The sequence below is a fragment of the Taeniopygia guttata genome, chromosome 10, assembly GCF_048771995.1.
Source record: "Taeniopygia guttata chromosome 10, bTaeGut7.mat, whole genome shotgun sequence".
NCBI classification, from domain to species: domain Eukaryota; kingdom Metazoa; phylum Chordata; class Aves; order Passeriformes; family Estrildidae; genus Taeniopygia; species Taeniopygia guttata.
Window position 1 is genome coordinate 18,755,406 of NC_133035.1, and position 24,214 is coordinate 18,779,619.

Below are 24,214 nucleotides of genomic sequence, written 5' to 3' on the forward strand. Positions count from 1 at the left end.
TTGTGATCTCCTGCTTGAGACGTGGGGATCTCTTCATCATCTTCCCATCTGCCAGGGACACTCAGCTGCTGAAAATTACCTTCCCCCAGCTGGTATCCACAGAAGGTCATTGTCCTGAATAATAGTCTTGGGTGGCAGTCATGACATAATAAAAGGATGGCAGGGTGCCATTACCTTACATTGTGTGCTACTCTGGACAGGACTTTTTCCCTCTTTTGCCAGTCCTCTTCCATGCTGTTACCATCTATCAGTCCCTGAAGGTTTATATCAGTAACATCTTGAAACCACTTTAAAGGAAATGGGCTCAATCTTCCCCTTGATCTTTACATAAAACACAGACATCAAGAGGGAGTCCCACATCTGGGATGAACATACAGAATATGCTGTTTCAGATGAAGTTTTGTGGCTATTAGGATCAGAAAGCCACGTGAATTCTCTGTTTAGTGTGAGTGGGCAGGAGAACCTTCAGAAGTTCCATGATCCTGAACTTTTCTGATATTTTTCAGGCCATGCCTAATTAGTACCAAAATCAGAAAGCAAAAATTTCAGCCTGAATTATTTATCACCTCATATTAATAAAATGCACTGCAATACACATCATGGCCCAGTTCACAACAACTGCAGATAAGATTAATCTTTCACTGATGCCATACTCCTTCATATGAAAATATAATTATCTAGCTGAAGAGTTTCTTAAATGACATACTTTCAAACTGGTAGGAGCAGAATTTATCCTTGCGTCTGGTGCCAAGCCAAGTGGAAAAAACATTGGAACAGAATTGACAAAATATGTGTTGGTTCTGGCTGTCAACATCTCCACCTTACAGAGCCCTGTCACCATTGCAACTCCAACCTGGTCTCAAATATGGATATAATATTTTCCTCCCTGAAATGTGATCCTGAAGAAAAGAACTGCAGGAGCACACTGATGGATAAAGTGCTTAGGCTGCAGCAAACCCCCTCCAAGTTAATATACACTTACCTTGCTCAATATGGAAATTAAAAGAAGGACATCAGAAATTATTCTTACCTTTAATTAATTAGGATCTGCATTTGATGGCCATTTACAGATGTGCACGGGAGTAAGCACAAAGTATTTGCTGCAAATGCCTTTGAGAAAAAGCCACACCTTCAATCTGCATTTCCTGCAAAGGTCAGTCCCTGCAGTTTCCTCTGGAGTGCGACATCCAGAAGATGTGTAATAAACTTTTAGAATAGGTGTATATAAATATCTCTCTTCAAATTACTCTACTTTTAAAAGCCATTTTTTCCCTTGAAGAAGCTCACAGTGACTACAGGAAAATCCACCAGCTGTTTCTCTGCTGATCATCAATAATGAACAATAGAGTTTTAAAGCCTGATAGATGGATATATTGATGGCAAGGAGGTTCAGAGAAAGATAAATGCTGCCCAGCCAGTGAGGAATGCAAGAGAATGAAGGAGAGGATGCAAGTGAGCTTATAAAATGGATTTTCCTGGGGGAAAAATGTCCTTTTCACGGTTACATGTCCAATATCTTAGAAAAGTAGCTTTGTTGTACACAATATGTAGAACTTAGTATTTTTACATTTTATTTAATTCTTTAAAGATTATTTCCATTGTATGTTTTAGGCATAATTTCATTGCTTTTGCTTCATGCTCCTGGGATCTGGGCTGCTGGGGGACGTCCTCTCCATCAGAAAAAGGAGGCATGTGTTGGTTTAAGGCATAAATCAATGGGAAAGGTGACACTATCCCAAATGTTGGCTGCCTGATCAGTTTGCCTTGCTCCATGCATCCTTCCAACTTGTACTTGTTTGAAAAACAATTAAATTTTCCGAATGACTTGCTGTTAATATAAATGCATGTTGACTGTCAGTGCCACTGATGGTTCTGCAGTATTTGGAACAGAACTTTATTTCCACCCAGGGCCTCAACAGAGAGCAGAGAGAGATTAACCAGCATTTTCGGCAGCAAAGTGTGAAATGGTTGGGTCAATAACTTGCCTCCTATTGCTGTCAAAAGCTGGAAAGAGAACATCAGTGTGGAGTCAAGTGCAGGTCTAATTGTACTGAGAACTCCAGCCCAGACTCTCCAACTTCACTGAATATTCCTCTCTGTTGCTGTGTAATCACAACAGCCCTGTCAAACCAGCATTAATCTGCTCTCTGCAACTACTCTGTGACAAGAACCATTGGAAAATGGGAAAATTCAGAGTTTTGTATGATGGAGCAGCTCTAATGCCTCATCAGAAATGCCCTGTCTGCATCCCAGGTATGATGGTCCTGGGATTCACCATCCCACAATTGCACCCCTGTGGAAAGGGCAGTTCAAGGAGAAAAACTCTGCAGGATTATGGATGATCTGCATCCCTCCTGAGGATGCTTTTACAGAAGGCTAACATCTGGCTGCAGGTTTGGAGCCATCTTCAACTCATCTGAATACAAATTTAATGAATGCCAATTATTGTCACCATCATGAGTGAAGTGATTTATATATGGGCAAGTTCAGCTGATCTTGTCTCAATCCATTATTTAGAAGTCTGCAGTCACAAGTCCAGGGCTATAACTGATGCAATAGCAAAGCAAAACAAGCCAACATAACCCCCCAAACCCCAAAATAAACCAAAACCCCCAAGGTTTACAAAGGGAATTGCTGATTTTACCTGTCCAGCCTGCAAGGCAGCAGCAGTACCCAGTGACAGGATCACACCCATCTGCGTGGTTGCAGTCACAACGCTCACTGCAATTAAGGCCATATGTTCCATCCTTCAGAAATATAAATAAAAAAGCCTCTCAGTGATCAGCTTTTTGTTCTGAAATGTGCAAAATCATCTATCACATCCCTCTTAATGCTGAGTTGTGTGTTTTAAATTAACATAAAGAGAAGACAGAAACACAATGCCTAATGTTTCTATACAGAACCAAATGAGGAATCACTTCAAAAAATTACGTTCAGGAAAATGCAGATAACACAGCAATAGCTCTGATAAAATACAGTGCAAAGTCTAATACAGTTGACTGCAGAACCCCAATCTGTTATTTGCACTTGATTTCCTCAGACATCACACACAAATTGAGATCCTCCCCTGGTCTCTGCTCAGCAGAGCTATGGGGACTGTGATTTACTGTGAAGACCACCCCAAATTGTTATTTGCACTCACAGGACAAGGCTGGTCACAGAAGTCCCCCTGCCATCCCGGGGAGCAGAGGCAGAAGCCATCGTCTGGCCTGCAGGACGCCCCATTGCTGCAGGAACACGTCTGGTTACAGTTCAGACCCCAGCTTCCACTTGAGCAGGGAATAGAGCAATCCACTCCTTGCCACCCTGAGGAAACAGGGGAGAAACAGCATCTGGGATGTTTTTATGAAAACAGCAAGACAGGCACCTGGCAAGCTGCAGCTCTTTGTTTCTAGGAGCAGCTTCTTGGTGTAAATTAAGACTGACTTGGGGACAAAGACTGACCCTTTCACTGTGACCTCCCAGCTCCATCTCCCAGCATCTCTGCACACAGATGGAGGTACCACAGTGCTGGCTGTAACCAGATTTAGGTGTCTGATGCCTTTCTGGGAACTGCTGGTACAGTCCCTATCTGTCAGGCTGGAGACCTTCGGACCTACAGGATTGCAAGAACTTTTCATGTGATGTTTCCTGTTTCTTACCTCTTTTTTTTCTTTTTTTGAGAATGCTATTTAATATAAAGATATAAAGCAGCTATTATACTTAAAATAAGACCAATGCCATCATTTCTAGCCATTAAGGCTCAAATTTTAACTACCAGGAGCACAATGACTTTCATTACACTGCAGCTCTGTGTCATGGAGTTGAGCAGTAACTCATGGTTTATACACCCTCATTAAATGGGGTTCTACAGTGATCCATTAATTCATGTTTGAAATGCCAGATTTTATTGTTATTTGCCTCACTTCTGTTTTAGGGCTTTTGTATGTCATACAGGCATAGCTCATGTTGGGATTTTGGGGGAACAGAAGAGCTGCTGTGCCATGAAGCAGTGGAGGAATTCTCAGGTGTTTAATGGATCCATGGGATGTGCTCACCACCGTGTCCAGGAGGGAATTATAGACACGTGTGGGAAGAAAACATGTCAGTCCCCTTGGAGCAGGCAAGACTTCTTATTTCCCCAAATAAATGAGAGCCACAACCTAACTCCTGTGCTAGCTCAGGAGACAGGACACCTGCACAAGGCCGGGGTGTCACCATGTCAAGGTACAGGATAATGAGCAGCTGAGGATGGTAGCAAGGGCAGAGAGCCAGGGCCCAAGGGCAGAGAGCCAGGGCCCAAGGGCAGAGAGCCAGGGCCCAAGGGCAGGGCTGGCAGCTGGGATGAGCCAGGAGCCCAGGGCAGCAGGAATGAGACCAGCCCAAGGTGGAGATGGGGAGGCAGGAGTCAGGTCAGGGCTGGTGAGGATGACCAAGGCCAGGCACAGCCCAGTGCCAGGGGCTGCAGGACACACAGTTAGGAAGTTGCCTCCACTCCTGTGCCTAGTGGCTTTGGAATCTGGGAGTAACAGGGCAGCAAAGGCCTAAAAACCCAGCAGCCAGAGGACTGTTCTGCATTTCCCCTGGAGAGGAGCAGTGCTTCTGCCCCCACACCCAGCTCTCTGACACATTTGTGCAGCAGAGCAGACAAGTCTGGCCCCTGTTCAGGGCAGACTGGACTTGTAGTCCAGCCCCTGTTGAGCTGGGATACTTGGGAGGACAAGAAAATAATGAAGTTCCTGACTGCACAGCTGTGCCTCTTTGAAAGGGGACAGGCATTGATGGCAGGGACTTGTTAAATGTGAATTTTGTTTACCTTCCTTGCAGTAGCACAGCCCATCCACAGGGGAACAAGTGCCATCGTTCTTGCAGTTACAAACCGACGAGCAATTGGTGCCGTAGGTGCCTGCCTCGCAGGGAATGGTGCAGTCATCTCCCTGCAACCCAGAAAAGTCAGAGTCAGCTGAGGAAATCTGGCATGCAGGAAATTCCCAGCTCGGCACAGGGAAGCTTTCTCTCTCTGAGCAGTGAGCTGAGTGTTGTGAGTTGATTGCTGAGTCTTCAGCACTCGAGCAGTCACCGCTGCTTCCCATGATTATGATGCAATTAGTGCTTTGATTGACTTGGAGGAAAGGGACAAGTTTCTGGCATTCATTCAGCAGGAGGTGGGGAAGTTACAAAAACAAACCTCCTAGAGCAGATGTTAGATCATTAAGCAAAACATCACTTACGAAGCACTAATCACAAAATATACAGTCTGAAACCGTGCAGAGATTGCTCTGCGGTTCTTGGAAAATATATTCTAAGAATAGGGTTGTTAAAAACCTAAAGGGTCTCATACATGCTCATCTTCCACAGATTGGCAGAGAGGAAAACGATGTGGCAGGTGCATCAAACCTTTCTGATGTGTAGTTGGTACCTGCATTTGTTTTCAATTAATTTGCATGAGATTGTGACTTTAGGAAAAAGCAGGAGTGATGTGTGTGGCAGAGACGGGAACAGCAGAACACAGAAACGTGGTCTCTGTCTTAATTCTGCTCTAGGTGTGGGCAAAGGGAGGGAAAGGAGAATAATTACTTATATTTTACAGAAATACAGACTGCTCTAATGCTACATTCTGATGTGCTGCATACGCTGATCATCTTGTGTGGTGAAAGGATAGACACAGTTCTTACTAATACTGTTCACCTGATACAACAAGGGAATTAAAATGTGAGCACAATAAGGTTTAAAGCAATTATGGTTTAACCTCACTAATTGAGGTTTAAGCCTTAGTAAACTTACTGACTCCCACAGCTGGGTCTACACATTAACATATACAAGGTATTTTGGCTTCCTTTTCCTCTGTGTGTAATCCTGACTTTCAGATTGCAAATTAGCTCCTAAATTTACTACTTCAGTGAGTCAAACTTAAATAATTTAGTTGCATGCCAGGGAAAGTGAACGTACTACAAGTTAAAAAGTAACTCCATTGCACAGTGTAAGCTGTGCCATAGCTCAGGAGAAAAGATGTTGGTCAAAATGTATTTTTGCAGGTGAGAGGCTTCACTGTTTGATAGGAGGATCCATTTACCAGGAGTGAAATGTGCACCATGTCAGCTTCCCTGTGCTGTGACAAGTACCTCCAGGAGCCTGTATATTACACAGCAGACACGCAGACAGCACAAGGAAATATGAACAGATTTCTGAGCACCATAAACCCCCATCTGCTTTGCTGGAGCAGTTCTGCCTCACACCAGTGTGACTCATGCTATTTTAGATCTTTTAGAAAAACTTTGTTTCAGAGGGAAGGAAAGGAAACAGTTAAAATATACTGCTCACAAGTAAATCCTGCAAGTCTCTGATTTTTGAGTGAAGGCACTGTTTGTAAAAGATGCTATCTTTGACCTTGGTGGAGTAAAACAAGTGCCCCTGGAAAGGCCTGGCAGGAAAAGATGCTGCCTTGACAGCCAGAAAATCCAAAGCAGGCTGCCCCTCATTACCCTGCCAGCATGCCTATGGAATGAGCTCCAGGAACCCGGGCTGGCAGAGGGGCATTCAGTCTCCACGCCTAATCAATCCTCTGCCTTTCTCCTGTGTGTGACAATTAGACAGCCAATTAGTGCCACTTAGGAACCCTTATCCTGTGTGAATGAAACTCCCAATTCATTTCATGTACTACACAGAACTGCTGGTACTGCTAATAATTTCTATGACAACTGACCTTATCTAGATTTGAACTAGTGATCCAGAAGGAAAAGAAAATTCCTTTGAAAAGGAAAGGAGAATAGAGTGATATGGAGTTAAAATACCCGTTGGGGAATCACATTAACCAACCACAGAATCATCAGGGTTAGGAGAGACTGAAGATCATCCAGTCCAACCATCAATCACCCCAAAACCACATCCCCACATCCTGACACCTCTAAAACACCATCTGGGCCAGGGCTGGAGGCAGCAGGAGGATTTCCAGTGTCTCAGCTGATGTTCTGTGACCAGAGAGCAGCTGGTGCTGGTGGCAGTGCTCCCTGGCCAAGCACAACTGGAGTGGATTCACTGGTTTTCTGTAACCACTTTAGATTATCCCAAAGAAAAGGGATACAACTCCCTAAAAAAGGGTTGTAGTGAGGTGGGTGTCAGTCTCTTCTCTCAGGTAACAAGTGACAGGATAATCAGGTGAGGATATGGCCTCAAGTTGCACCAGGGTAAGTTTAGATTGGATATTAGGGAAAATTTTTTCACAGGAAGGGCTGTCCAGCACTGGACAGGCTGCCCAGGGAAGTGGTGGAATCACCATTCCTGAAATCTTTAAAAAACATGGGGATGTGTCACCTGAGGACATGATTTAGTGGTGAACACAGTGGTGGTGCTGGTTGATGGTTGGACTTGGTGATCTCTGAGGCCTTTTCCAACCTTAAAGATTCTGTGATTGTCACAAGCTGAACATCAGGCTGTTTGTTCCAAGCCTTTGAGTGTTGGCATTTACTTTAATGTACTTGGCTTTATAGACTGACAGAGCTGGGCATTCTGGCTGCCCACCATCCCCTCACGTACTTTGCAAACAAACCTTAACTGAAAAAACCTCACCTGGTTTAATGAAATTTCTATCCCCAGGTTTGACAAGTGAGACCTTCAGAGCTCTCTGAGTGACAACTGCCAAATACACTTAACTTCTTAATTACATAAGAGGAAAATGCTCTTGAACTATAGCACTGGCTTTAAGATTTTATTAATTATAAATGCACACCTTGTTATTAACATTTTGAACTTGATTTGGAAGAATGACCTCTGAAATGAAATGCATTCAGGTACTGTTAAAGATATGTAAATTCCACTTCCCTCTCACCACATGCCCAAGTGGATAATGCTGCAGTGTATGCATCCAGCTGTTAATGAGTTATATATTCTAATAAACTGATTTAAAATTGTGTGTATTGAATCTTGACTCTTGCAATATGGTACTTTATATTTCTATCCTATTTAGTAAAATTAATCAACAGCTGTGCTCCTTATGTTGATTATTATTTTTGTTTTCTATTAAGACTGGGAGGTTAATGAGGATAGTGCAATGCCTGGATGTGGTATCCATGCTAGGAAGGAGTAGCTAATTCAATCAAACATATACCCCTGGAAATGTTAAAGCTATATTAAGAAATTGAGCTATAAGTAACTTGGTATTTTCCATCTCTGTGTTCCCAATCAGAATGACCTATATGGACATCGCAAAGTTTCAAAGGTGTTTCATTTTCGATATTTTCACTTAGAAGGGCCAATTTATCAAAATATACCCCCAAATCTATCCACTGGATTATTTCTAATTTCAGGGGTCACATCTGACTTTAACATAAACAGTGGAAAATCTCTTTAGGGAATGTGGGTCAGGGCCAGCTGTGGGAAATGCCCTGCTCTGTGTGGAGCAGCACATTCCTGCTCTCTTGCTCTGCATCCCCCCAGCCTGAGAGAGGCCACCTCAGTGCCACCAAGCACAGGGTGTCCCACACCTCATCCCTGCTCAGAAATTACCACCACAGAGCCTTTGGAAATCCAGACCATCTCAGTGCCACCAAGCACGGGGTGTCCCACACCTCATCCCTGCTCAGAAATTACCACCACAGAGCCTTTGGAAATCCAGACCTGAGGTGAGCATCCCAACATGGCAAAGATAGAGGATGGAAGATACAATTCCTGGGACCCTAAAAGTCTCCTCTACACCAGAATGAATGGTGGCAGTGACCTAAGCAGCCCCACCTATGACTTTCCATGCCTGTAAATCCTTCAGAAACACCCATTTTTGCTGGAACTGACAGCCCTTCCCAGCACCCCGAGAGCTTTGGGCATCCAGTTCTTGTTATGGTTAATTCTCCCCCATGGATTGAGGGTGAGGTCCAAGGAACCAAACTCCATTAATAACTCAGGCTGCCAGCTCACATCCATCAGCATCAAATATTAATAGACTCCAAGGGCCACAGCATCCATCTTTCTAGATGGCAGTCAATAATCTGTCTTGTTCCTGTTCAGGGAGAGGGGAAGACTTTCCTCCACCAAAATTATTATTGTTCAATATTAGTAGAGCTTAAAGACACAAAGCTGCCTTAGGTGTTGGCTGTGTTAACAAGTTCTGGCTGCTTCAGAAAGTGTTTTCCCTGGATTAATGTTACACTAACAGGTTACATTTCTTCTTTCTTTTAAAAATTCATTCCTGTTATAAGCAGTGATCAACTCCCTTAAAAATCCTTTTCTGGTGATCAATATACAAATTTATATTTATTCCTGTGCATTTTGGATTAAGACTTCGAGTCTGTGAAATGCATTTTGAAAAGGAAAAAAAGGGTATCCCAGACCATAAAGAGAGTTAATAACACAGCAATGGTCAACAACATCCATCAAAGTTTGCACCCACACCTGGTCTGTCACCAAGTTTGCTATTTAAGGATGTGAAATTAAGGATTTCAGAAGTAGCTACAATCTACAGGAATACAATTCCCTTGGAGGGCTGAAGTCTGGTTCCACTGAACTCAGTGGCAAAACAGAAAATCAATTTTTCAAGGCTTCCGCAATGCAGAAGAGGAACAGGGTGTTATTGAACCTGGCCTCAAGTTTGCATGACAAAGACCTGGGTGACAGCTTTGCTCTCGAGGTTTAATCTGCAAGGAGCTGAAATTCCTCAACTCCCACAGGTTACTGGGGGCGACTGACAGCGCTGAAAGGCAAAATACTGGAACTTTGGTAATCTGCAGTGGGACTCCAGCTAATCAGAGATTTCTAACACCTCATCTGATCCCTCCCTGCCCCCTCCTCGCCAGGCTGGGCAGGGAATCAGAGGTGCAGCCCCTGGCACCAGCCCAGGGATGCTCCACGCTCGGTGCCCAGAGCACTGAGTGGGAAGAAGGGCACGGTGCAGAGGCTCCTGTGTGTGCTGAGCTGCGGATCGGGGACCAAAGTGCCGCTGCTGTTTGTACCCGAGGCCTGTGTGGCCAGATAAGCTGATCAGTATGGATTTAGCACATACAAATGTATATTTCTGTGTACACACAGCACGTGGGACACCAGCGTGCTGGGACATGGTGTCTGTGCACTGATGCAGATCACAGATACACTCCTGTATATTTACTTATTTAATTGTGACATTTACAATTAACCCAAAGTGGTTCTCCACAAACATTCCCTCAAGGTAAACATATGGTATCCAGCAACACAAACTGTCAGAACAAACTAATTTCCTTAATGGTGTTCAGTGGAAATTACTGTGCTCTTCATCAGCGCATCAGCAGCAGGGGGAAACTTTGTACTTGCACCAGGCTTGTCCTCCACCCTGGACTCAAACAATTTATTCATGACCTTACTACACAGCATCTTTAGCCTTCCAGACATAATGATGTCCTCTGGCAGAATTCCTTTCCCCTCTGGGTGTTACTAATTACTCCCTGCAGAGGCTATTATTGGTGCTAATGATAAAATGCAGTAAAACCTTGGGAAGGCTCCTGTGCCAAGTGTTCCGTGTGCAGGTGATTGCTGTGACTGAGCACTGACAAAAGTTCCTTTACCCACCTTGTAACACGAAGTGATGGAGCTGTGCTGGGTTTGATACACATCTAAAAGGACAAAATGAAACCACCAATGATCTTATTCAGTCTCCTTTTCCCTGTGCCCTTTCCATGGGAAAGGCAGAAAGGATGGGAAAGAGTTTCCTTACCCTTAAAAAAGTGACTTTACAGCTCATGACTCATCCAAAGACAGATCCATTGGCAGCCTGAATGCCAGAGGCTTTCAGGAAATCATCAACCCCACCAAGAACCATCTGCAAAGCTTTCCCCAGTCTGCACCCCCGTGACACTGCATTCTCTGAGCAAAACACGGAGATGCCAAGCACGGATCCCTCTGGGAATGAGCAGAACCTCCCCTTTGCTTCCTATAACCTTACAGGGATTTACAAACCTTTACAAATGGATGTCAGCATTTTATTTCACCTCTGAATTTGTGCTAATATGCTAATTCATACAGTAAATTTCACAGTAAATGCCAAGTCCAGAATTACTCAGCCTGATACTAATTTTTAAATTTGATGATGGATCAGAAGTATTCAGCAGAACATGCACACAAACAAAATGGAAACTTCATTTGTTATAAAGAGAGGGTAAGCAAAGTATTATAAATAATGTCAGTTTTAAGTACCTACAGTACTTTATTAGATACAATTTAATTTTACTTTACTGATCAGAGTCTTTTCTAGCAAAGCTCTGAGCTATGAGAGGGGAGTAAGTTACCACAAAGAAACTGTAGTTGTTATTTTCCAAACTGTAAGTAATCTGGTTAAATTTAATCAATTCCTTTTTTATAAACCCAAATATATTTGCTGTGGCCTCTTACTGGCAGAACTCACATTACTCCCTCATTAAGGCCACAGAAGAACCAGGACCATTTGTTCTCATTTCTGGCCTCTTGGTCCCCAGAACTTCTCACTTCCTGCCTGGGTTGTTTCCCACTTCACAGCCTCAGAATTGATCTGAGATGCATTAACAGTATATTTGGGTTACTTTTATTAAAAAAAAAAAAAAAAAGAAAAAAAAGAAAAGAGTACTCACCCTATGGTGCCTGGGCTACAATGAGTTTCAGAGCAATAATTATCCATCCATCCTCCCAGAAGGGACCTTTCCCAACCCACTGCCCAGGCCCCTTGGGAATCATTTGTCACAGCTTAGGAGAGCCTTTGGATAGGATTTGGCTGCCTGGGGAATAATTTGAACCTATCAAGATGGGAGAACTTGTGCAGCCCCCCAGTCTGGACACTGTGCATGTGGAGAACTGGAATTAACTGCACAGGGCCATAGTTTCAGCCCAGCAAATCCCAGCTGAGGGGTTTTTGTGATGAAGGATCTGTGCATCTCAGGAGTCAGGCACTGCCTGTTGGCTCAGGGTCCTCTCACACTGGATCTCCACTGGAAATTCATCTTTTCCAGTGGAGGGTGCACAGAATCTCACCACTCTCCTGCCCTCCAGCAGCTTGGCTCCAGCGTGCTCCATACAGCCAAAAGGAACAATGCCCTGGCATGGGAAAACTGATGAATAAAAGCAGCAAATCCTGGCTTTGGGAGGGATTTTCCCCCTCCATGAAATCCAGCAAAAACAAACACAAATAAAACCTTCATTAAAAAAATTGGATTTTGCATACTAAAAGCCAGCAAACCTGAGCTGGATTTCTGTCAGCAAGCATTATAATCCCCCTCACCACCAGGGAACAGTTTTCTAGTTTGCACTAAAACTACGTCCAATACCAGTCAGTTATCTGCAATTAAAAAAATCCATTCCTACAGTACCAGTTAGCTAAACATGGTTATTAAAAAAAGGAAAGAAAATTCAATAAAGAAAGCAGGCAAGATATCCCACCCTCCCTCTCTCTTCCCGTAAATCAGGGCAGCACTTGCTGGCAAAAAAAAAATCTAGCCTGACTTTACAACACTTGAATATCTGCCTGGTTTAGTATTTAGGCTTAACTGCAGAGCCCTTTAGTGTCAGCAAGGCAATGAATACAGCATCATATAATTAAATGTATTCAGAAGGAAAGTAGTGTGGAGAGTACAAAAGATGATCATCAACCTCTGAACAAGAATATTTTTTTATGCAGTCAGCACTTTTCACCTAATAGAATATCACAAAACACATTTATCCAGGAAGGACCTCTCTAAACTCAGGGAATTGGATTTAGACTGGGTAAACCAGGTAGATTATCAAGGCAGGTAAATCATGTCTGTACCAGAGGGATTTCTTCTGTCCAGTGTGGGGCCAGCTGGGAAACCAGGTCCTCTCTAGTTAAAGCAATTTAAACCTGGAATTTAAATCTGGAATAAGGCCACTGCAGATTTATACAGGTGAGGCAGGGAGCAAACTCAGAATATTTTAAACTTAACTCTGGGGAAGCTGTAAAGAGTCAAACACCTGTGGGGATCATTGCTCTCACTATTACCAGCTTTGATCAGCTGCTGTTTTAAAATGCTCCAAAACACATGGCCAGATCACAATTAAATATCCTCAAAGGTAAAATGGCCCAGTCATTCTGTGCATTATTTCAAGTTAGTGGGAATTATTTACATCCTTGATAAGTATATCTCTGGCACATCTCCATGATGTGCCCAACAAGCTGCTCATGTCCAAACTGAGGATGGAAGGTGGCTAAATGTTAAAATACCAAACCACAGGCCTTGAATATATTGGTAAAGATTTTTAAAAAATGGTTTTTTTTGGCCTTTTAAAAATGAAGGCATCAAAATCAAGGTTACCACTGTGGCAAATTAAAGATTTTAACACACTCTGTGCAGTTCCATCAGTTTCTTGCCCAGATTTGGGCAGAGCAGATCAGTGGCTAACAGGAGCCTTTTGGAAATACAGATTAGCATTTCAGTGCCAAGCAGTGACCTTCAAAATGGGAACCCAGAGCTGCCTGTCAATCCTGCCCCAGCTATTTAATGGAAATACCTTTGCCTGGACATTTGAGATGGTTTCTGGTCTATCCACACAGCCTGAGTGCCACAGTCCAAGATCCACCTTGTAAAACAGCTGTGGCCTCCTGACTTTTTTTTTGTAACAATAAATGTGGTTTCTGGTTGTCAAGTCTGAACAGTTCTGCAAAAAGGACATCAGCTAAAATAGGAAATAGAAGGCATCATTTATACTTTCAGCCCCTATGATGTTTTCTGGCAAGAAGATCCACAGTTTAATTATAAATACAAATGAGAAGAAACATCTTTATCTGCTTGCTTCAAACCCACTGCCTGATTTTTAATTGGGAAACTTCTTATACTGTGATAAGTAGCAAGAATGCATTCCTTCTTCCCCTTCCCCCATGGAGTGAGAGACCTCTCACATCCCTACCCTCAGTGACCCCTTCTCTAAGCAGAATCATCCCACTGTTATTCCCATTTTATGGGAGCCATTTCACAACTTAATTACGCATTCTGTGAAAAGCACTCTCTTTGTTTTTAACCTGCTGTGCAATCATTTAATTGGTTGGCCCTTGTTCCTGGGTTATTAGAAATAGTAAATAACCATTCCTTGTTCATGTTCTGTGCACCATCCCCAGTTCCACAGATCTCTATCGTGTTCCTCCTCAGCCATCTGTTTTTGGAGCCGACTTCCCGCTTATCGAGTGACTCTCTATAGAAATTGTTCCATATAAAAGATGATCTTTGTCACCATTTCCATTCTCTCCTTTGTAAGCAGGAATCAGACGAGCTGTGTGCAGTAATTTGAGACTTGGATATATTATGGATTTACACAATACTAAAAAAATGGCTTTTCCATCCTGTTTTATTCTCATCCTCATCATTCTAACTATTCTGTCAGGCGCTCTGGATTCGTTTGAGTTTTTAAGACTCATTGAGGGGTTGAGTTTTTCAGAAAACTACCCACAGTGATTGCCTGATCTCCTTCCCTGAATAGCAGGAATTAAATTAGAACTAATTTTTTGTGTATTTACTTAACATTATTTCCCTGCCATCTATTACTCTACATTGTTAAATACTGAATTTCAACATACCCAGTCATTCAAGAACAGGATTCTTTCCCCAAATTTGCTACTGTCTTGACAATCCCAATATTTTTGCATTATTTGCAAACTTTCTTTCAGATTTTTTCCACAGCTGTATTGTGTCCAATGTCCAAGCACAACTTCAAACCAATCCATCAGTGCACATCTGACCTCGTGTCCCCACCCCAAAGGACTGAGTCCAGGAGGAGCTAAAAGTGCTGGAAACAGCAGGAATTCTCCACTGGCCCCTTGCTATGAGCACTGTAGCCATGGAAGTACCAATGTGGATGGAAAACACAAAGGAACAGGGCTAATGCTGCAAAACAGCTGTGGTGGACCTTGGTGGTAAGCTGCAGGACCCACAGCTGAGAGAATCAAAGCAAAAAAACATCATCTAAAAATCTAAAAAAAGAAAAGATTATCCAAAAAAAGAAAAGATGCCGAGTGTAAGCTAATGGGGTTTGTGACATAATTCTGAAAAGCTGGTAAATAACCAGGTGGCCACACACAGGCAGATAAGAGAGATCCACTTCAAACTTTCCTAAATCAAAACCCTATGGCAAAAGACCTTCAGATCAGGTAAAATTGCAGTTGCTCTTTGGCATAAGAAAACAAAATCAGGATTTTTCATTTCTATATGTTTGATTGTGAAAGACAAAGATTTTGACAGTACAGTTGCACAGCAAATAAAACACCAACCTAACCTATGACTTAAATCCTGTCCTTAGGAGGTTTTAACAAAGTCAGTTTGCAGGGAGAGTCAGCTACCAACACTTTCATGCACAGAACCATAGATAGTGTGGATAAAGATATATACATTTGGAAGCCTAATAGATGAAAGGAGGCACTGCTATTGGCAAGCAGTTCATCCCTCTGCAAAATTCACATCAAATAACTCAGTCTGAGCAGAATATTGAGCTCCACTGGCTCTGAATGAGGCTACAGGAAGAGAAATGCAATTTGACACAGCCACATTGCCAATTAAGGATAAAACACATGAAATATGTCAACTAGCAACAAAGGCAGAGGCTTTCAGGCTTTCTGCACCAAGTTGGTTCCTTTGGACCCACTTAGGAAAACTTTGGAGTTATTCGGGTAAATAAAACTGCAGCAGAGCCCAGTAAAAGTAAATACGAGAAGAAAGAGAAGACCTGGGATTTGCTCAGAGCTCTTATCAAGTTATAAACTCTGTGTGTGAGTGAATACGTTCTCATTAGTAGAGGCAGACACTGAGGCAAACCCCCCTCTTGTGTACCTGGGACAATCCCACTGAAGGCAGCAGTTGTGTTCAGGTAACTTTGGGCTAGCAAAGTAGAATTTCAGCTGTTACGGACAATTTCTGGAGCTTGTGCATTGACAGGAGAGTGAGCAGAGAAAAATGAAATTGAGTAGCTCATAAAAGGCTCTGAAAAGTTCCACTGAATTCAAAGAAAGGGCTGCAGCTTGCACAGCTGAGTGGGAGCCACTGTGTCCTGTGCATTCAGTGACCTTGTTAAACACTGCGGTACAACAGTTCACCTGCTCTAAAGCATCCACCAAATGCCCTGAGGCGGGAGCACAGCCTTTGTTCCTGCCCCTGCAGCCGGGTGCTGACAGGGACACTGCAGGCTGGGGGACAGCACAGGGGCACTGCGGGTTTTGGGGGAGCACAGGGGCACTGCAGGCTCAGGGACAGCACAGGGGCACTGCAGGTTTTGGGGGAGCACAGGGGCACTGCAGGCTCAGGGACAGCACAGGGGCACTGCAGGCTCTGAGAGCACAGGGGCACTGAGGGTTTTGGGGGAGCACAGGGGCACTGCAGGCTCCAGAGCGTTGTGGCTCCCACAGAAATCCCTAATTGGTCCATAGGAGCTCTGGGGGTAGAACAGCACAGGCCTGACTGACAGCACTGATATGAAAACCTCTATAAAACTGATAGAAAACACTGATATCAAATCAATAGGGGAGCGGCTTGGTTTGGAACCTGTAATACACAGGTGGCCTCCCCATAATGGTCTTCCCTGTTGGCACTGGAATGGAGATTGTCTCCTCCTGGAATTCAGCAGAGCCAGGAAAATACATTTGTGAGTAGTTACTGAAATCTTGGCTTAGCCCACATCCTGCTCCCTTGCACTGAGGTGATGTCCACTGTTCCCTGAATGACGTGTGGCAGTGCCACCCCACAGCTGGACTGATTTTCCAACTTCACCTTCCATTTGGGAAAGGTGCAGGACAAGCTGGGTGGCTCACAGTGCTCAGGAGGAGTGCTGCTCCAAAAGCTCTCAGTACCAGTGTTCTTTGTCCCCAGAAAAAGCCCTACAGGGACCTTGAGATGGATCACACAGCCACGTCACCAGGCTTGACCTGAAGCAATGGTTTGTGAAGGGAAAATGGTAAAAAGGCTCAATGTGCCAGCAAATTTGCTGGTGGCTGGCGATAGAAATGGGGATTGTGATGTACACACTGATCCACAGGGAGCTGGACTGAGACCAAGTCATTCCATGCAGGGCACTGCACAGCCATGGGAAGATCATTCTCAGTCTGTACTGATCACACTGAGTAGTTTTGGGATGAAAAAATTTATAGTCTGTTATTAGCCCAAATGGACTACAAAAAAAATCAAAGCACAGCCATTGCATACACACAAATATGTTCTTTTGTAAGCACTGAGAAGTGGGTAAGAAAATTCAGGTGCCATCAGTGAAAAGGGACATCAAGATGTGATTCAGAAGCAGTTTTCATCTGCTCTGTGAAGGTGCAAAAATCTTGGTAAGTGCAAATGATCTGTGATCAGCTCTATTTATGTGGAAAATGTACCAAAACATTGTGTGTGAGATGTTTTGATTTCTGTTTGTAAACTCAGACCTTCCAACTTGCAGCCCAGATGACAGGAAAACTTCTGTCCAATGGGAAAGTGTCAGTTTCTTAATTTGAAAAATGTTTTCCCAGCTCACCCTTGGGCTGTATGGAACAGAGAGGTTTTGTTGCCTGCTTTGGTTGCCTCCATTTCTTGGTCCACTTGTGAAGTAATTTTTAAGCTTCAAAAAACAATCAGCTGAACTTTCAGACTTATCTCTATCTAGAAGATACCAAGAAAATGCAAATTCCAAGGGGAGTGCATTCCTCAGAGACCAAAACCAAGAAAGAGGGATCTGGGATGCAGCCATAGTGTAGTGGGCCTGGTCGTGTTGTTCTGGCTGACTGATTTTTATCTTGATTCACTTTTTAGATACCAGGTGAATATAATTTTTTACTCTCAAACCTGCTCAGAACACTGAATCTGCCAGATCTCTTTGGTGACTCTTCAGCTGCATCTCACTGCTCTCTGTAACCGAGCAGGGACTTCCCCTTTTGAGCTGTTTCTGGGATCACCAGGACAGTCCTCCTGGCTGCGTGGTCTCTCTCCTGTCTATGTCTCTTTACTTCATGGGTAGCTGAGGAATTAGTCAGGGCTACAGTGGGATATTCCCAAACTTCTTAAAATTAACTCTGCTAAGAACTTTTGGATAACTGAGGTGAAAGAATGGGAAAAAAAAAACCAATAACCATGAAAGAGTTCAAAGGCTGGGAGAATTGGAATCAGTTTCTTCTATGTCTTGACTTCAACTTTTTCTCAGGCAAAACCCTTTTCTTTTTTAGGGAATGTGACCCATGGTACTTTGAACATGGTTATGGAGTCAGGGGATTAACTGAGTCTGAGGTCCCTGAGCTCACCTGAGTGTTCTTGGCCAGGTAAAGCATCAAAGGAGACCTGACAGCGTTACTGCAGCGGGGCAGGAGAGGCCAGAGGACTGAGGATAGAAATCAGTGGCAAACAAGGCTCTTGTAGCTCCCCAACTTCTAAGACAACTTGTTTTACTTTTATTTTCAATTAATAATTCATGCCCTGCCAGCTGCAGGCCATGCTCAGACCCACCTGCACAGTGAGGGTGCCTCTCCTCATCACCTCTGCCTCTGCTCCTCGCCCTTCTCTGTGGCTTTGAGACACTGGGTCATGGACACAAATGGGAAACCAGAGAGGAGAAAATGCATCTTCCCCCTGCAGCCAGGTAATTCATGAAACCAGACCCTGCAAACCATTCCTGTTGCCTGTGATACTCCAGTTAATTGGACAACTGCTGTGCCAGGAAACCTCTCCCCCACCCACAGCAAGTAAAATTTATACTGGTGGCTGGTAACAAGAACATCTTGATAAAATGGTTGAATTTATTTTATACCTAGAAATGAAAAGAGCTCTTAACAAAGGGGGGTAACTGATATGCTCGGTAAATCAAGGATAAAAGGACACAGGCTCTATTGAAGATTTTTTCCCCTCGTCTTTTCTTTTTAAACCTTTTGATGAGGTGCCCTGTTGCTTTGCGATGAGCTTCTACTGAAGTAGTGTTGGAATTATCTCAAAGAGAAATGGATCATTTAAATGAGTGAAAGCCCCCAAACCAGATCCTCTATCTCCAGCCTTACGTTCATTTTTTATATTAAGAATTTTGTGAAATTTATAAAATAATTTTACTACCGAACCACGGGCTCATAATACAAAGAAGTCTCATCCATTTTTTCTCCTCCTTCCTTGTGAAGTGGTGAAGAATGATATATTTAGAATAAAGATGAAAGTTAGTATGCAGAAGAGAAGGAATACTCTAATAAATTTGTACCTTGTGTGTTTAGAAAACACCTACAGGCAATGATGCTTCCAATTTCTCCAGACCTGCCTGGGACTTGGGTCCTTCAGGGAAAATTCAATTGAAGATAAGATAAGGTGCTCCTTTCTATTTACTCTGTTTTTTCCTTTCAGACAACAGAGAGAATTTTAAAGGTATAGGACAGGAGAACAGGCTTCCACTTTCTTAATATAAAGATAAAGATAATTTTTTCTCTCCTCTATGCTTTTTTTCAGGGAACAAGAGATATGGTATGTGCCAGAAGGAAGCCTATTAGGGCTGGAATATTCAACAGACTGGATCTCTAAGTGTTTATGACCTCTAAATGACCATAATCATGGTCCTTCTTATTCTATGGAACAGTAAATTGGTCATTTTACTCAGTGAGTAAGCACAGAGCAGGCTAAGACTGGTCTGAGTCTGTGTGTGGGTGTTTGTACTGACCAACAGATTATCCACTGCAAAATTTGGTGTGCATTTGCTGTGCATTTGAATAGCTTTACAGCACTATAATTTATACTTATTTTTACTAAGTGCTTGAGCTACTGTTCATTGTGTGCTACGAGGACTGACTTATACTCAATGTGCAGGTAGGTTGTAAAGTTTTACTCTGATGTAAACCCTGGGAACAATTTGTTCCCCTGTGGTAGAGAAAGCATTATGGTGAGAAATTCAGGCATGCCAGACAAAATTATGGACTTACAGACCTAAATGAAGCCTGTGTTTCAGTACTTAAGTGCCTGGATTCCCACTGAGCCCAGCCAGAGATCCATACACATAAGCACCTCTATAAGGATATATTTGAAAGGCATTAATTGTGCTTTTAAAATGCAATTTTGATACAATGCCAACAGAAGATGCAAATAGCTATAGATGCACAGTACTGGGATAAATCTTGGAAAGCTTTAGAGAATCCAAGGGCCATTCCAAAAACTGAAAACTCTTCTAGCAAGAGATCACCACTGCTGTAGTTTCCATACTTTGCAGCATGTGATTGGCTTGTGTGGGATCTACCAATATAGTGAAGAAATAGAGAAATGTCAAAATGGATTCTTTCATTTTGGTGATGAAGTGCTTGCTCTGCTTGCCAGCACTCAGGGTTCAATAAAAGCAGACAGGTCTTCAAAAAATAGCAGCATAAATAGATGAACTCTTTAAAGTAATATAAGTTCTGTCATCTGGATGTGAAATATAGACCTAAGTGCCCGCTGAAGTAAAAGCTGACCACACATTCCACGGAGAAGTGTTAAAAGTTTTCTCGGAGTGTCTTGGGCTGAGAAATGTTTTAACTACATCTCTCCTTGCCACAACACAGAGAATGGAAGCATTTGAAGTTAAACCCATTTTTCAAAAGAAGAAAACAAAGCATCCATAAAGAAACAAAGGCATAGCACAGGATGAGGTCTCTAGGTAGCCACTGCTTTCAGGGAAGCTGCAATTAGCTGTGCAAGGGAGAAGGTGAGGTTACTTGTATCTAAATAGCATTTATAATGATTTCAGGAGCTAAAATGCTGATAGGTATGGGCAGGGAGCTGGTTTCAAGATTTCCTTGTGAGACACAAGGTCAGGATTCCTGTGGTCTCCTGTCATATTTAATTCATATCCTCTGGCCTTCTCCACCATGTTTATTGAATTACAGGAATAAAATTCAATGAACCAAAAACAAAAGAAGAGAGAGAGGACATGGCAAGTCCCGCTTTCTTTTATGTCCCTCCTGCACACCTGGGTTCAGTGGACTTACAGGAGAACATGTTGGAGCAGAATTTGGAAGGAGGGGGAGGTACAAGTTAGTATAACCCCTCTCACCATCCCCATAATTGCATCCAGATAATTTATTGCAAGCAGCAGCCATTTCCACATGGGAGTGAGGATCCAATTTCCACCATTCAAGACTCTCCCCTGGTGCTTTTTAGGGCTGATCTGTGCACTCCCTGTGTGTGTCTGCCAGGTTCCTTCTGGTCACAAGCGAGATGGCAGCAGAACAGCTTTACAAAACCATTTTTCAGAAGAGCATTCTGGCAATTCATCACTTCAGTGCTAAGAGGAAACCCTCAAATATGTTAAAAGTCGCAGCTGGAGGGAACTGCCCTCTTGGTGTGCCTGTAATGAGGATTCCCTGCAATCATCCGAGTTAAACTGATACAGCCTTTATCCTCCTTTACAAGTGGGATGCAGGAAGCAAAGCATTCCCAACAGGCCTGTGGAGCAATGGGGAATAGGTCTGTGATTTTGGGGAGGATTTTCTTGTGTCTCCTCTACCATAATCCTGTTTTCATTGCCCTGTATGCTGCCTCCAAGAACTGCCTGGTTTGGGTCGTGGATCCCTCAGCCAAATCCATACCCAGTTCTGCAAGGTGGTTCAGAACCCACAGAGGTAAACAGAGCCATCTCTCCATGCTGTGGGGGGATCACAGCAGCACCTCACACAAATACCCTGACACCCAGTAACAGTTTTACAACTTTGTCATTTGGGTTTGGAGCCAGACATATGCAAATCTGGCTCTTGAGTCTGACCCAAAACATTCACAGAAAAAATAAGACAGGAGATCTTTTGAAATTCTATCCTAAACTGCAAGCTCACCACTATTTAGCTTGGGCATTTTAATTTTTGGAAATGTCACAGCTAATAAATAATGTATTTTCTTTAAGCTACCATATACATTTTTATTTTACAACTTGAATCTGCTTAAATTTCTAACAATCAAGTGCTCTCCTCACGTACATGGCAGCCTATGGGATGGCTGCCTTTTCACTTAATACATTTAATAAAGGTGACCAGATGCTTTGTGTTTTTAATGTCTTGTTCTGCATCCCAACAAAATGTCCCTGTTTTGGCTGCGAGAGCAGATGATTCATCCTGAAACCCAGCCCAGCTGCCCTGACAGAGGCAGGGTGAGTAAAAACCCACCATCTGTGCTGGAGGAGTGGGCAGGAGGAGTGCTTTGTCAGGAAAACACTGTCCTTCCTTGGGCACTGCATATTCCAGGCAGCCAGTAATCCCAAACTCCTGTGGGTCCACCCCCTGTGCCTTTGCAGATAAATTCAGCAGTTATATCCCATTTCCACCATTTTTTCTTCCTTTCCCCCTTCCTGAGAATCCCCCCAGACTGCTCTGCTCTAGGGTCACGAGTAGATCAAACATTGCTGTAAAATGTAAGATGTTACTCCTGGTTTTATTCTTTCCAATTATGTGGCAAAATTCCTGCCCGTGTGGCTGCCTCAGCAGCCTCATACTTGAAAAAGCAAGAGGGATTAATTTCTGGCTTTTGTGAATAATTAGCTGTGCCCAGCTCTGCGTTAGCAGCACTGCACTGCCAGCTCTGCCAGAGGACACATCCTGAGCTCCCAACTCGCCCCGTTCAAGGGCAAAGCTCGACCCCAGGCACAGCTCCCCTGCTGCCTCAGCAAGAGCCAGGCAGGAATATCTGTAGGGAAAACCTGGCTTGGAGTGTGTCATTGGGATAAGGCACTTCTAGCCTGGTTCTGGCCCCACAACCTTTGCCAGGAGCATCCTGGCAGGAAAATGCCCCAGGGTGGGAGGGGAAGGTTCCCAGCAACTTTTCTGCACAGCCTGTGCTCTGCAGCACTTGAAAGAACCATTGCAGCTCATCTGGCATGCACACGAATGACAAATATGCTTCAGAGGCAATAAATTAGCAATTTCAAGGCTTTACTTCCCCTCATGGACTAATTGCCAGAGATTATAGTATATTATGTGAGAGCAATGATACTAATGCCTAAATATGCTTCAGTGATTATAGAGCTATCCTCAATAACCAAGCTGTTTAAATGTCAATGCAAGAAAGCTCTTTATTATGAGATTAAATATTATTTTGAAGCGATGCAACAGGAACTTCCCAGGCTTTCTGCCTCCACTAATGCTGCCTTTGGGCAATGTATATTGGACAAGGTATGCTTTTTTAAAATGTGTACAGTAAAGGGTCCCTAAATGCTTTTGTGCTGCAAATTTGAATAGCATTCCTAATAAGAAGGAGGATCTTGGCATCTTTTTATTTTGTGGTTGTTGCTAACATGCTGCTGCCTTCATCCTTCCTCCACTTGTGTATCAACTACTGTATAGAGAAGATAAATTCTTGTTTTCTGGCTGTGGAGTTGGGAATCAAACCTCAAAGACCTTTCCTTTTCCTCCCCTCCATCCCCCTCTCTAAGTACCATTATCTTGCACAGATGCTTTTGAGCCCAGCCCCTCACACCTAAATAGATCTGTTAATACCTGGCATTGAGACAACCCCTGCAAATCAGTGGAAGCTCCAACTTTCGGGTTCAGCTGCTGACACGAGGCAGAGAACAAAAGTTTTTGCATATGTCAGTTGAGGGTCACAAGTTCAGGTGTGGAATTAGAAGGAAGTGAGGCAAAAATGTCTTTGGCATCCCACTAATCTCATACAGGATGTCCCCACTACAGATCTGTCCCAGCTGTGCAGCCTGTCCCTTGATTTCTAGTGATCTTAGTAATTATAATTCATAATTGTTATAATATAGAAAACATAGATAGGCCCGTGGGGACAGATAATGTAAAATGAAGGACAGAGAGAGCCACCTTTTTCTGAAGTTTGGTGGAATTTTCTCTTTAAAGTATTTTTTTTCCTTTAGGAATTATTGTTTCTTAAACACAGGCTGCACTTCTACTCCACAGTGTGCTCCTGAGGGGCTGGAGCATCATATACAGATAACCATGAACTTACTGGCAAGAATTCCATTCTGCCCAGCCTTAGCAGGACTGGACACCTGGATCCATGTCCCAATACTTTCTGCTGCAGCCTGGCAATTGTTGACTCTGAAGTTTTGATGTTTTCATCTTGGTTGGTTTCTTCAGCCATTTTACATCTCAACTATAAAATGCAATGCTTGTTTACCTCAGAATGTCTGAAGCTCTCTCTGATGCTCGGTAAAAGACACCTGCCACACAGGCTCAGAAAAGACATAAATTGCTCTATCATTTGTAACATTTTAAAATACCTTCATCTGTTAAAATCACAGTGTGACTGACAAGGAACATGCTGAATAGCCATGAGAATTCTTTCTCTGCTCTTCCAGGCAGACAATAATCTGACACCTTTTTTGTTATGTCTTGACT

At 43.2% G+C, this 24,214-nt stretch overlaps 1 protein-coding gene across 11 annotated transcripts in view; it reads right to left on the reverse strand.

Annotated features, from left to right (window-relative positions):
• Positions 1-24,214, reverse strand: part of MEGF11 (multiple EGF like domains 11) — a 253,415-nt gene that overhangs the window by 49,114 nt on the left and 180,087 nt on the right. For all 11 annotated transcript variants that reach the window (XR_012057601.1, XR_012057600.1, XM_030281844.4 and 8 more), the window contains 3 exons: positions 4,796-4,916; positions 3,143-3,306; positions 2,645-2,747 (listed from right to left, as the gene is read on the reverse strand). Coding sequence is in view for 9 of the 11 variants with exons in the window: in XM_030281844.4 (XP_030137704.2) it covers positions 2,645-2,747; positions 3,143-3,306; positions 4,796-4,916 (388 nt within the window). In the remaining 2 variants the exon portion in view is untranslated. The remainder of the gene's footprint in view (positions 1-2,644; positions 2,748-3,142; positions 3,307-4,795; positions 4,917-24,214) is intronic.